This window comes from Pseudophryne corroboree, chromosome 4 (genome assembly GCF_028390025.1).
Source record: "Pseudophryne corroboree isolate aPseCor3 chromosome 4, aPseCor3.hap2, whole genome shotgun sequence".
Classification (NCBI taxonomy): domain Eukaryota; kingdom Metazoa; phylum Chordata; class Amphibia; order Anura; family Myobatrachidae; genus Pseudophryne; species Pseudophryne corroboree.
In genome coordinates, this window is record NC_086447.1 from 405,791,649 (window position 1) to 405,805,921 (window position 14,273).

General features: G+C 37.6%; 1 protein-coding gene across 5 annotated transcripts in view; it reads left to right on the plus strand.

The window, feature by feature from the left end:
- ADGRB3 (adhesion G protein-coupled receptor B3) overlaps positions 1-14,273 on the plus strand; it is a 1,362,616-nt gene that overhangs the window by 1,312,459 nt on the left and 35,884 nt on the right. For all 5 annotated transcript variants that reach the window (XM_063916752.1, XM_063916755.1, XM_063916756.1 and 2 more), the window contains one exon: positions 7,077-7,112. In XM_063916752.1, coding sequence (XP_063772822.1) covers positions 7,077-7,112 — 36 coding nt within the window. The remainder of the gene's footprint in view (positions 1-7,076; positions 7,113-14,273) is intronic.

Here is a 14,273-nt window from a genome sequence, read left to right on the forward strand (position 1 = left end):
TGGAAAAGGATTTGGTTCTTTGGTGCTGGCACAATAGACCTAAAATGAGATACACCACTATGCACGTGTTGAAAGGTGGTCGCTGATTTTTTTAACCATTTGCCTGCCACTAATGTATGTGATACAACTGCAGTCAGGAATGTGTTACTAGGCCAGGTCATATCACTTACATACAGGAAGCCCCGCTGTGTCCCTTCTGTTATGGAGGAAATCTGTTCTGCACTTCCTCCTGCTGTGGCCTCTGGAAGTGATGTTGTGGTTTGTAACCACCGACATCACTCCCGAAAACACGACCCAGAATGCCTTGCAAGTGATATTCCTGGCGCAGGAGCTGAAACTAAACATTTGAGGAAGGGAAACATAGTTATCCATCGAGCACAGATATGTTTATCTCAGGCGTTGGGTATGCTTGACCGGCAGCCGGCAATTCTGCCATCCAGGATCCCGGCATTGGTATGCTGACTGCTGGGATCCCTGCCGCTGGGATCGTAACTACATCCCGATCTCAGCATGTGCAGAGATCAGCTGCAGCAGGGGGCCTAACAGTCAATCCTCCCTGCCCCACACTCCGCTGCACTATCTGCAAAGGGGGAGATGCTACTATATATGGGGAGGGAGGCTGTAAATGGGGGGTGTCATCTGGCACTATGGGTGTTATGCTGCCTCATAAAAAAAATTGGCTTGGGGAATATATTATTATTATTATTATTATTATTATTATTAATAATAATAATAATAATAATATAAAAACGTATAGTGACATATGGAGAGAGTGGATACTAAACTGGGGCCTATTAACAATGGGGGTGAGGGGGTGCTCTGCCAGGTTATCTGTTACCACCGGGGGTGTGGGTATTGATAAATCAGGAGATCTTACACCACTAGAGGGGGTTGGATGATTAATTACAATGAGGGGTGGGGTGCAACACACCCACAAGTTGTTTTTGTTTTATAAAATATTTCAATATATCTTTAAAAATACTTTTTAAACTTTATTAAATTTATTAACAAAATGACAATTTCTGCACGGTTTTGGATAAAAAAAATGGCAGTTAAGTGGTTAGTGGAATGTGAATAACCTAGAACATGGCAAGCTTTTAAAAAATTGAAGACTTTGGTTCTGATTGATGGCTGATATATGAGTTCAAAGTACAGTAGACTGTTCACTATGGGGTCTATTAATAATCACTTAATTTATATAAAAGCAGGTGAAAAATAAAACTTTCTCCTACTCTTGTATAAATTAAGTCTTAGTGCCATTTATTGAAACAGTAATGCAGGAGATATCATGGATGTCTCCTACTTACCTGTGACTACCGATCTGGCCTGCTCTCTAAATACATACACTAGTATGGGGACCTGCAGTATATTCATCAAGCTCCAAAAATACAATTCAGATGGCATTTGTTCCCAGAACCTGCTCCTTCACTATGTGAAGGAGGCCTGGTTGTGAATAGAAATCAATTTGAATCCCTCCACCACTTCCCAGCTTCTTCTGCTGGAGGTTGTGCATGCATGAACCCTCAGTCACACATGTACAGTAGCACTACCAAGGTCAGACTGGGCAGTGCTAAGATTCACTGCTACTAAAGTAGCTGTGAAAAGATTAGCAGGGACAGCTGATTTTCGGATTAGCTGTCTACGCATCGCTCCAGGACCTGGTTACGGATTAAAAACTGAATTATTAGGGACCATAACATATATTTTTTGAGTTACTGTAACAATAGGTGCCAACCACACTCCTCCCTGTCCATAGTACATATTATACAAAGATCAGTGTTATAAGGTGTTATAAAATATACTATAATATTTGTTTTGAATGTCTAAAATTAGTTTACTAGAAAAATAATTCATATTTACTTATAAACAACCTGCAGTATGATTTAGAGAAAGTAAACCGATAACTACCAAATCAAACAAATTCAGTAAAAATATCAAAATAAACAATCAGCAGGAAATATTGACTCCATTATTAAGACCTTTCAGCATTGTACAAATAAGGAGTATTTTTTTTCATTTACTGTAGTATATTTATCAGATTTATAATCCCCACATATTAGAGTTCTGTTTTCAAACTTACATTCTTCATTTCTGGGGACACTGAATTCAGAAAATATAAATAATAAAAGTTTAAAATATTGATATAAATTCGGTGGTCACCCATAAACCATTCACCACCCTCAAATCTGACAGTCATCTGTAACTTCATAAGAGATCAGTATGAAACGCATTAGTTATTATCTTAGATAAATTAGAGATCAAGTAAACACATAACTGATAATGCAACCAAATTAAAGAAGTGACTTATGTGATTGCAACAGCTTTTAAAGGAGAGCATATTCTAATATTGCAACTTGCAGCATTGAATAAACCAGAGGAGAGCTTGTGTCTGTGCTTTACATCATTGAATGGAATAACATATTGTATGCTGCTTTTCAGTCAGACAAAGCCATTTTCAGTTTGATATTTACTTGAGGATGAAAATGAACACATAGTGAAGAGGTATTATAAAGTAGGTGAGAGATTTGAGAGTGACCACTCAAGTTGTTTGAATATTTACATTTTTCAATATTTACATTTGGGAATTTATTGCAGAAGATTAAACACAGAACTCTAATATGGGTGCAATAAAAGTTCAATAAGCAAACAAATCTACTGTATCTTTTAAGAGACTCATTTCTTTGTGGGACATTGAAAGTTCCTAATTAGAGAATGAATACAGCAGGGCCGTAGCTAGGTGTGTGCGGAGTGTGCCACCGCACATAGCGCTGCAGGGTAGGGGGTGCTGTTGGCGTCACTTGTCAATTATCTGTTTTAATTAGTTTCACTTGTAGCTTCCCCCCTTTTTTGAAGCCCAGCAACTCCTGACCACACTTGTCTGCTAGAAATCTCATAGTTTTTATGAATGAGTATAGTGTTTGACTGAAATGCAACAGGTTATATGTTTGAATCTTGGGTATTGCAGTATATTGAAATGTGTTATTTAATAAAGGGTATTGTAACTGAATAACATGTGATATAAACAGGCATGGGATCTCTCTGGGATCAATTTTGTCATGCCCCTTCCCCATGAGGCTTAAGTCCCTATTTGAAAAATTGGGGGAAGGGGTGTGCACAGGGCACCAAAAAGTCTAGTTACGGCCCTGGAATACAGTATTATATGCTGGTTGTATGCCAACATACCAGGTGAGTACTGGATGTACCTGAGTTACTCCGTTCTATGTTCCATTTCTTTAACTCATATTAAAGACCATAATAGTTGGTCTATTTTTAATTACTTGTTTTTAATAGACTGTTTTTAAGCCAATTCCATAAGTGTTTTGTTAGCTTAGATATTCAAAACAAGCTTTATAGTGTACTTCTTAATCCCATTTTTTGGTGTGTGTTTTGAAGGACTGGCAACACTTTTATACAGATATCCATGTAAGTGCCTAAGGATGATTTTTTTATTTTTTATTTTCTTTAAAGTACACATGGTTTATTTTGTGGGTCCAGTGACAATTAACATAACTGGAATGTGCTGTTCCAGATAGTGATTATTATAAAATACAGCAATTTATGTTTAAATGCACCATACCTACCCAGTCTATGTTGTGCTATTTGGTATCTTTGCTATGTACTTATGCTTAGAACTGCAGTTGTATGTTGCATGTTATAATTATCCTCTGATACCATGCTACCATTTTCTATGCATATATTGTACAGTGCTGTGTATGCTTTGTGGCATCTAAGCAATTAAAGTTAATTATAACATGCTCTAAGTACGTTGCATCTGCCCTATCCCTCTCATTGCACCCTTGTGATTGACAGGGAAGAAATAATCTAATTTAGGTCACAGTAATGAAGAGCATACAATATACCAACTTACTGTTAAATATAACCAAGAATCTTACTAATAATCTTGTGAACTCAATGTTTTACCATACCACAACATTATGCAGTTAGTATGTGAACTGTCATTATGCCGATATTCATAATATCGACACAAGAATGTCAATAGTTATGAGCTCCACATTATTAAAATGTCTACATATAATATGTTGACATGGTCAAAATATCAACATATGACACGTCAACATACTGAAAATGTTGACATTAGCATAAGAGTTAAGGATTAGGGATACCTTAGATGTGAATTGTCGACAATATGACAATGTCAACATTTCATCAGTTCCAACATGCTGCATGTATATCACCATGTTCACATTCTCATGTCATCATTATGACAGAAAATGTAGATCCCATCACTAGCTGTAACACAATTCACTGTGCAGATCAGCATAAATTAGCTACTTACATACAGAAGTTAAAAAAATGGGAAACTCTTGGACAAAAGCGAGACACTATGGGGGAGATTCAATTGTTTGAAGAGTCAGTTTGATTTCTGTTTTTCCTATCTCATAAACAGGAAAAAAACAGACACCCAACTGACTTTTCAAACATTTGAATTCCCCCCTATGTATATTGAAAGCAGGGACTTCCACTCATGTGTTATTAATGCAATTTCATCCCAGCTTAGTCATTAATGCAATAAAATCTCAGCATAGTCAGATACAGAACAATATAAATTTTTGGTATTTCCTCCATTTATTTCAAGCTAGCATGTTGGCACAAACAGACCTTACTGACCTTACTGACCTTAAACAGTCGTGATTGTTGGGGTGCATTTGTCAGGAGCTTCAAATGCAGATCAACTTTCTGATGTTCCTGAAAGACCAGTGTCTAAGATCTGTCAAAATGGAACTTTGAGGGAAAAATATAGCCAGCAAGGAGCAAGAGTAAGAGACCTCCACATAGCAAACTTTATTTCCAGGGTGCAGTGAATAAATCATCCCTAGCACTGTATTTTTGTAAACTTAGGGATACAAAGATCACAGTCAGTGAATTGCAAAGTGGTGGAGGAATGTGATATTGCCAGATGAATCATCTTTCACATTGGTTCTCACAAATGGAGAAGAAACTATAAAGAATGCTACAACTCTGAATGCTTATTTCTAACACTGATCAGTCTTGGTGGTTCTCAATGGTGTTGGCAGCATTTAACTGTCATGCATTGGCTGCAGTCATTCCCTTAGCAAGGTCAATGCAAATCACTGCTTAATGGTGGTCATTCCAAGTTGTTCACTAGCTGCTTTTGTTCGCTGCGCAGCGGTCAGGAAAAAAATGGCACTTCTGCGCATGCGTATGTGGTGCAATGCGCACGCGCGTCGTACTATTAACACGAACGATGTAGTTTCACACAAAGTCTACCGAAGCTTTTCAGTCGCACTGCTGGCCATAGAGTGATTGACAGGAAGAGGGCATTTCTGGGTGTCAATTGACCGTTTTCAGGGAGTGTTCGAAAAAACACAGGCGTGCCAGGAAAAATGAAGGCGTGGCTGGGCGAACGCAGGGCATGTTCATGACGTCAAAACAGGAACGGAATAGTCTGAAGTGATCGCAAGCTCTGAGTAGGTCTGAAGCTACTCTGAAACTGCACAAAATAATTTTGTAGCCGCTGTGCGATCCTTTCGTTCGCACTTTTGCTAAGCTAAAATACACTCCCAGTGGGAGGCAGCATAGCATTTGCATGGCTGCTAAAAACTGCTAGCGAGCAATCAACTCGGAATGACCACCAATGGCTATTAGGGATTTTCACCCTATGTTGCAGCATGTCCTTACTGAAAGAAAAGATGTCTTATAGGATGTCAATGCCATTATAAAAAGGGCATGTGTGGTTGCAAAATAGTTTGAGGAACATCACACCAAAGATAAAGTGGCTGACTAGCCATCACATAGTCCAGGCGCTGATTAGGTTAGCTATATAGACTTACTAATTAGCTGCTTGATATATCGTACAGACTTGAAAGCTGGGCGGGCATTGGAATTTGCTGTGTCGTTACTGTCGGTGGTTCATGCAGTCTGTGTACTGGAGGTCGGTGGGGTTTCTGTATACACAGCCAGAAATGCAGATATACCTGCAAGATATATCGGCATTGGCTGTGCTGCAGGACTAATGGTTTATGTTTGTGAATGACATTGATCACAGCAGAAATATTAAGTGTACACTACTGCAAGTCTGCTCACAATATAGCATTAATTGTTATGACAACTGATATATCGACTAGTATTTACCTCACTTAACTGTCGTGGTCTGTTCAGTAACCAGATCAGAATGACCCCTGTGCAGAGGCATTTTAAGAGAGGTGGGGATCCGCCCCTCCCCTCCGACAGCAAGTAGACTCTGGCATAATGCCAAAGTCTACTGCGCATGCGCAGGTTTCCAGGAACATGGCACTCACACCTTGTTCCCAGGGACATCTGCAGTACGCATGCTCAAATCACTTTGTCTCCACAGTGCAGGTCCACCACTATGGGACTCCGGAGGGTAAGTATAATTTATGGGTGCAATGCCTATGCCCCTGCATATTGTTTTCCACCACCGTAAATCAGACATCACTTGAATGACTTTCCTGTGTAAGATTGTAGCTGTTTGCCTTTTGTACAATTCCAGACATTAGAAGGCCGTGCCATATGCCCTGTGATTTTTTTTTATGTCTGTGTTTTTGTCCACTAGCAGTATATTAGAGGTTTTTTTTCTTTAAGCTTAACATGTATAATTGCCAATTAAAGATACTTTAAAGGCAAATTAAATGACAGAGTGCACAAAGAAGCAGGCACATATCAAAACATGTTCTTGATATATAACTCATGTCTTAACATGCACAAATACTGTGCATAGTGATTTTGGGGCCTATCAAAAAACGTACATACCTACAGTACTTTAGGCCCTAATACTAAATAAACAGAGTGCATCTTCTGACTAAATCAGTGTTTATATCTCTACTAATCAGATAATAAAAGTTAGGCACTGCGGAGATGGGATGGGCACATATAATTTGGTCTAAGCTTATGAGTACTACAATTCTTTTCTCTCATTTACAGATAGTGTACATATTTTACAACTTTCTGCCATTGCTCTGTATTCTTAAACATAATCAGATGTTTATTGTTCATGTTCTAAGGTGCATATGCTTAAAAGTGAATCATCCTTTTTTAATATCATTCTTCGTTTCTTTTTTTCTCCTGCACAATAGAGAAGAAAATCTCGATATTCTGACCTTGACTTTGAAGTAAGTTTACATATTAAATAAATAATGTTTCATATTACTACTACAGTAAATACATTTTGACTTTGGTACCTATACTCAATAAATGTTATTTTCAGCATGGGTAATAATGGGTATATTTATAATGAAATTAAGTTGTGCAGTATTTATAGGCACAGTTTACACAGACAAAATATGTGGCTTTAATATATATATTGGGCCTGATTCAGAATTTTAAGCATAGCAAAAAAGCACACAACTGGTCACAACCATGCTGCATTGCGGGTGGGGCAGATGTAACATGTCCAGAGAGAGTTACATTTGGGTTAAAGGTGTTCAAAATTAAATCTACTGAAAATTGCAGTGTAAAAATAAAGCTAACATTTGTGGGCTACACTCAAAAGTAGCCAATATTTACTCTGCACAGAAAAAAATATAACAAAAAAATCTAAATCTCTCTGCACATCACATCTGCCCCACCTGCAGTGCAATATGGTTTTTACCCAGTTGTGTGCTTTTTAGCTATGCTTTCAAATCTGAATCAGTTTCATTGTTCTGAAGGATAATGTTATTATTATGAAGTTATAAAATGAAATAGTTTATAAATAAATGTTCCTTTAATTTATGAGTAGTGTGTTTCTCATAGATTTCACCTAAACCAAAATGTTTTTCTGCTCATGACATTTCATGCTGTATTTACAGAGCAGCAGTGTTCCCTGCATTACTGCACAATTAGGAAGTAACCAGGGTACAATCATTTAATAATATGCTTTGTTGTGAGACATTGTAGTCCAACTTGAGTTCATCCCATGTGGACTTAGAGTTGCTTATTCATGAGCAGTAATAATGATAGAAATGGTTTTATTTATTTTATTTATTTGGATGGATTATATTGGCATCATATACAAATTTAGTGCATTACACTAGCAATGATTAGAAACCCTTATCTTCGCAAAAGCCATCGCAACATGTTTAGCAAATACGTACTCCCTTGCAACCCTGATACAGATGAGAGGAACATCGATTCCCTGAGTGCCTCCATGGCTGCACAGATTATCCGCGGGAGCTTTGATGCTGGCGCCATGTTTGGAGTTGCACTACGAGACATACCCTTTACCTCCCCTAAATGGACTTTTCCTTTCAAGCACTCTGTGAATGATACCTCACTGTGATTGGATGATTGGCCTCACAATGGTACCTAGGTGCATGCGGCCACGATACATGTGCAGTCTGCTTAAAATTATTATGCAGGCTCAATGATCATGGTAAACCACTTACCAGATTCTCTCTCTGGTGCAATGATTGAGCACTCAGGTCCACAGAGACACACAGCAGACTTGGTAGGAAATTCTATTGCCATTGGGCGTGTGCAGCATCTCTATGCTGCCCTTTATACTGCATGCCATGTAGTGGCTAGTGGCCAGGCTGTGTGAAAATGGGGTTTCTACTGGAAAGCGCCATCCGCATTTACCAATGCCATATCATTCTTTCCTAACAATGTCTTCACTCATATTTTAGTATGAGATCCCTTGAGAGTTGCTGACACATCGAGATTTGCATATTATTTTGAATTTCAAAGTTACAATACCATGTGTATAAATATTTTTTTTTCTAATTCTATTTCTATAAATAGTTCTGGTTACCTGTAAGGAGACACATTTGGCCGGATGCAATGCAGTGCGGCACGGCTGGAGCTCCGAGACTCCAGACGAACGCTTACATTTTTTTTAAAGCAGCAATGATTTACAAGGCAAACAAACTTAGTTTTGCCATGTAAATGATTGCCACTTTTTTTAAAAAAGTATGTGTTCAGCCGGAATGTCGGAGCTTCGGCTGTCTCGCACTCCATTAAATCTGGCCCATTGTTTTCTTTAATGTTTCCCCTTCTTTTCCAGCAAACTTCTCTTAATGAGTTACATCTATATCACATGACATAAGTTATAGTTGGTGTAAATAACTCTCTGCTTAACATGGTTGTTACTAATAAAAGCCCCTCTAACCCTTTCTCTGCCATCACGTAAATACTGAGGAACTTTCTGACTAGATGGCTTTGACTCAGATATCAGATCATTCTCTTCTTGTAAATGTGCTTGAGATATGAAACCAATTGTTCTTGCAGCATTAGTCCTTTAAATATCAACTGATATTGAGGCAAAGTTATAGGACGACAAGCCTAAACAATAACAAGCTTCTGTGTGGGATAGCAATTTTAGGCATATTTAAGGTGAATGTTAAATTATGTTATTTGTGAAAGACAATTGATGTTAAAAATATTGGACATATTTCAAAGCTATTGCTATTTTTTTCCTATGCAGATATTTTTCCCTATGCAGATATCATTTATCCACATGCAGATATTGTCACATTTTTCAGTGGAATGTTTGGCTAAAGTGACATAAACAGTTCCAACATAATTTATTTCTTAAAAACATATTATTTTTAATATTATTAATATATGTATTTATTTTTAAGGTGCCACAAAGTTTCTGCTGTGCCATAAACACAATATATTGCTTGATAGCTTACATGCATGGGTAAATTAATGGAGGTTGAACTGGGGAGATGAAAAGGTTAGGGGGTGAGGGAAGAGTGGATATTTTAGTATTTACGGTAGGCTATGATGATAGGAAGACTATCAGCAAGTCTAAAATATAAACCTATTATTTTCGTACTGGTCATTTAGTGGAAATCTCTTCTGTCCTATAAGCTTACATAATTTAATTTTTAATTTACTAAAAAGTTATTATTATTATTTTTTTTGGGGGGGGGATTGTAGAGTGCAATAAGTGATGATGCTAATGTTTGGTCCTGATGCATGGTGTACAGCACAGCATCTTGTCCAACAGTAGGCATGGCTGATTTACTGGTAGAAATTAAGTCTGAGACCCGTGTTTTTATTTTATTTATGAAAGTACTGCAGTCTTGAAAGTCCAATTTATTTTGAGTTGTTGTTGCTTATGCTGTAGTATTATCTACATTTATGTATACTAATTTACAGTCTTTTTATAATGACCTCACAGTTAGTAGCATTTTGAGCAATGTTGGACAATGGCTACAGCATGGTTGGCTGAATATGTTACTTACATGTAATATTAAATCGGTGTAAAATAGGGCTTGGATTACTGTGTATGATTAAAGTTTAGAATTAGAAATGGAAGCTGGTTTGTTTTTAGAATGTTTTTTTCTTACATTTTAAATCTTCTATCAGTCATGAGCTCTTAAATTTCAAATGGTGAAAAAATAGAATTGAAACTGGAACCTCGTCTTTCAGATAAAGTGTACTTTGCTTCTTTATGACACCAGATAATGAGCTAGAAAATATGTTTAAACTTCTTTTGTACAGTTGCCATTTGCTTTCTCATTTAACAGGGAGATCCTAAAATCTATTCTGTATAGTTTCCTTCCTAGAAACCTGAACAGTGAGCCCCAATACTGTTGGGCCTAGGGCAAATTCATTTTTATTAAAATACTCTGGTTATAATTTCGGCTTCAGATTCGTCTAAAAGACAACTTTGTGACAGACAAGTCAAGAAGCCTATGTCATGATGCCAATTCTACCTTTGTATTCAGTTTTCAATTTATTTACTGAGTTACTTAATATTTAAATACATCAATGAGTCTGAATTAAATGGAGCTAATAAATCCAGTTTTTGGACTTTAGTATATGAGAGACTCTTTAAAAATGTAAAATATGTATTTCTCAATTTGTCTGCAACTACTAATAAGTCACTCCTATTCAGCAGAACAGAGCATTGAGAAGCAATATGCATGCCACCCTTTTGAGTCATTGCTTATCAATATGCACACAAGCCTCTCATATTCAGGAAAGCAAGCTTTTGTAAATGTGAATGGCATTAATATTTAGTGGGACAGCCCTGTAATGTATGTAAATGGAATTTTCCAGAGTCTTTTTTTCTGAAATTAAGTCTCTCATTTAAAAATTGGTCCTAGAGTGTACCACTAATATCTATTAACACTTCACAATAATTTATGAAGCTGCAAAACTAAAGTCAAACAACACAAATAGCATTATGTAATATATCTGTTTTTACCTGTTTATATAGGCTAGCACTGTGATGGCTACCCTTGACACTCCAGCTGTTGTTGAACTACACATCCCAGCATGCCCTGCATCAGTTTTAGCAAGGCCAAATAGCAAAACTGTAGCAGGGCATGCTGTAGTGTAGTTCAACAACAGCTGGAGTGTCAAGGTTAGCCATCACTGGGCTAGCATATAGCTTAGCTAGTATACCAAGTAGAGATATGCGGAAGATACTTTTCGTGTTTTGTGTTTTGGTTTTGGATCTGGATCCCCACTCGTGTTTGGATCTGGATTGGTTTTGCCAAAACCACTCTTTCGGGTTTTGGTTTTGTATGATTTTTAAAAAAACATAAAAACAACTAAAATCACAGAATTTGGGGGTAATTTTGATCCTTTGGTATTATTAACCTCAATAACATTCATTTCAACTCATTTCCAGTCTATTCTGAATACCTCACACCTCACAATATTGTTTATAGGCTAAAAGGTTGCACCAAGGTCGCTGGATGACTAAGCTAAGTGACACAAGGGGGCAGCACAAACACCTGGCCCATCTAGGAGTGACATTGCAGTGGCAGAAAGGATGGGAGTTTTAAAAACTAGACCCCAAAGAGCACATAATGCAAAGAAAAAAGAAAGGTGCAAGATGAAATTGTCTTGGGCCCTCTCACCAACCCGAGAACTCGCACCCACCCTTATGTTGTTTAAACAGGACATGCACAGTTTAATAAACCCATCATTTCAGCGACAGATGGTCCCCCTGGAAAAACCTTGCTAAGTTCTCCAATCATAGCTAGCTACAAATATACCACCTCCATATTTGATGACTTTTCACATTATGAGAAGAAGCAAGAGGAAGAGGACAGTGTCAAGAAGGTGATTAAAAATTAGAGAGACACATGCAATCAGGAACAACATACAGGCTTTCACCTTAATGACATAGCGGACAAACTAAATGAGTTTTTTTCAACAATATTTACAAGGGAGGACCAAATTCAGGGACTAACACACAATCTCGATAATGATAATGTCCCACTGATAAGTGCTTATTTAAGTGAGAAGGTTGTCTGTGACCGATTAAAAAAATGAAAAGATTAATAAGTCACCGGGTCCTGATGGAATTCACCCAAGGGTTCTAATGGAGCTTCACTCTGAAATTGCAAGACCGCTATTTTTGATCTTTAAAGATTCAGTTATATCAGGTATGATTCCCAAAGACTGGTGTATAGCGGAAGTAGTGCCAATATTCAAAAAGGGAAGTAAAGCTGAATTGGGTAATTATAGACCAGTTAGTCTTACATCTATAGTGGGGAAAGTATTGGAAGGTATTCTAAGGGATAGTATTCAGAAGTTCCTTGAAGCCAATAAGATAATTAAAAGGAATCAACATGGATTTGTGAAGGACAGATCATATCAAACCAACTTACTTAGCTTTTATGAAACCGTAAGTGCAAACCCTGATCAGGGTAAGGAGGTGGATGTAATGTTTTTAGACTTTGCCAAAGCTTTCGACACAATACCACATATGCGACTTATCTATAAGCTACAAGAAAAAGGGCTAGGGAGCACAATATGCACTTGGGTCAAAAATTGGTTAGATAATAGGGAGCAGTGCATTGTGGTTAATGGATCATTTTCAAATTGGACTGAAGTGCTAAGTGGTGTGCCACAATGGTCTGTACAAGGATCACTATTGCTCAACATTTTCATTAACGACCTAACAGTAGGTCTAGAGAGAATGGTGTAAATTTTTTGCAGATGATACCAAATTGTGTAAGGTTATAAATACAGAGGGGGATGCTGAGTCTCTTCAGAAGACTTAGTTAAACTAGAAGCATGGGCAGCCAAATGGAGAATGCACTTCAATACAGACAAGTGTAAGGTAATGCACTGTGGTAGCAAGAACAAAAATAACACCTACATACTAAATGGGGTAATATTAGGGGATTCTGTACTGGAAAAGGACTTAGGTGTTTGCATAGATAGCAAACTAAGCAGCAGTACCCAAAGTAGGATTGCAGCAAAGACGGCTAATAAGATAATAAGATACTAGCATGCATAAAACGGGGAACTGATGCAAGGGACGAGAGTGTTACACTCCCATTATATAAATCAGTAGTGGGGCCCCATCTTGAATACTGTGTACAATTTTGGCCACCATACTACAAAAAAGATATCCTAGAGCTAGAAAAGGTTCAGAGGCAGGCGACCAAACTAATTAAGGGCATGGAGATGCTGGAACACGAGGAAAAGCTTGCAAGGCTAGGCATGTTTACACTGGAAAAGAGGAGACTAAGAGGGGACGTGATCAACGTCTACAAATATATAAGGGGACAATACACCGTGCTTGCACGAGATCTGTTTTTGGTAAGAACAGCACAGAGGACACATGGATACTCGCTTAGGTTTTCCATAACCGCGTAAAGGTTTTCCACAGGAAGGACAATATGTGTTTGGAATTCCCTGCCTGAGGGAGTTGTAATGGCGGACTCAGTCAACACCTTTAAGAATGAGTTAGATAAGTTCCTAATGGATAAGGATATCCAGGGTTATGGTGCGTAGTCATGCACTATAGTACAGGTTGAGTATCCCATATCCATATATTCCGAAATACGGAATATTCCGAAATACGGACTTTTTTGAGTGAGAGTGAGGTAGTGAAACCTTTGTTTTTTGATGTCTCAATGTACACAAACTTTGTTTAATACACAAAGTTATTAAAAATATTGTATTAAATGACCTTCAGGCTGTGTGCATAAGGTGTATATGAAACATAAATGAATTGTGTGAATGTACACACACTTTGTTTAATGCACAAAGTTATAAAAAATATTGGCTAAAATTACCTCCAGGCTGTGTGTATAAGGTGTATATGAAACATAAATGCATTCTGTGCTTAGATTTAGGTCCCATCACCATGATATCTCACTATGGTATGCAATTATTCCAAAATACGGAAAAATCCCATATCCAAAATACCTCTGGTCCCAAGCATTTTGGATAAGGGAGACTCAACCTGTACTATAAAAAGAGGAATAAAACACAACAGCTGACATCAGCATCAGACAAAATATAGACCAAAATAATTCTGCATAGGAGACCACAATTAGGTTGAACTCATTGGAAAAATTGTCTTTTTTCAA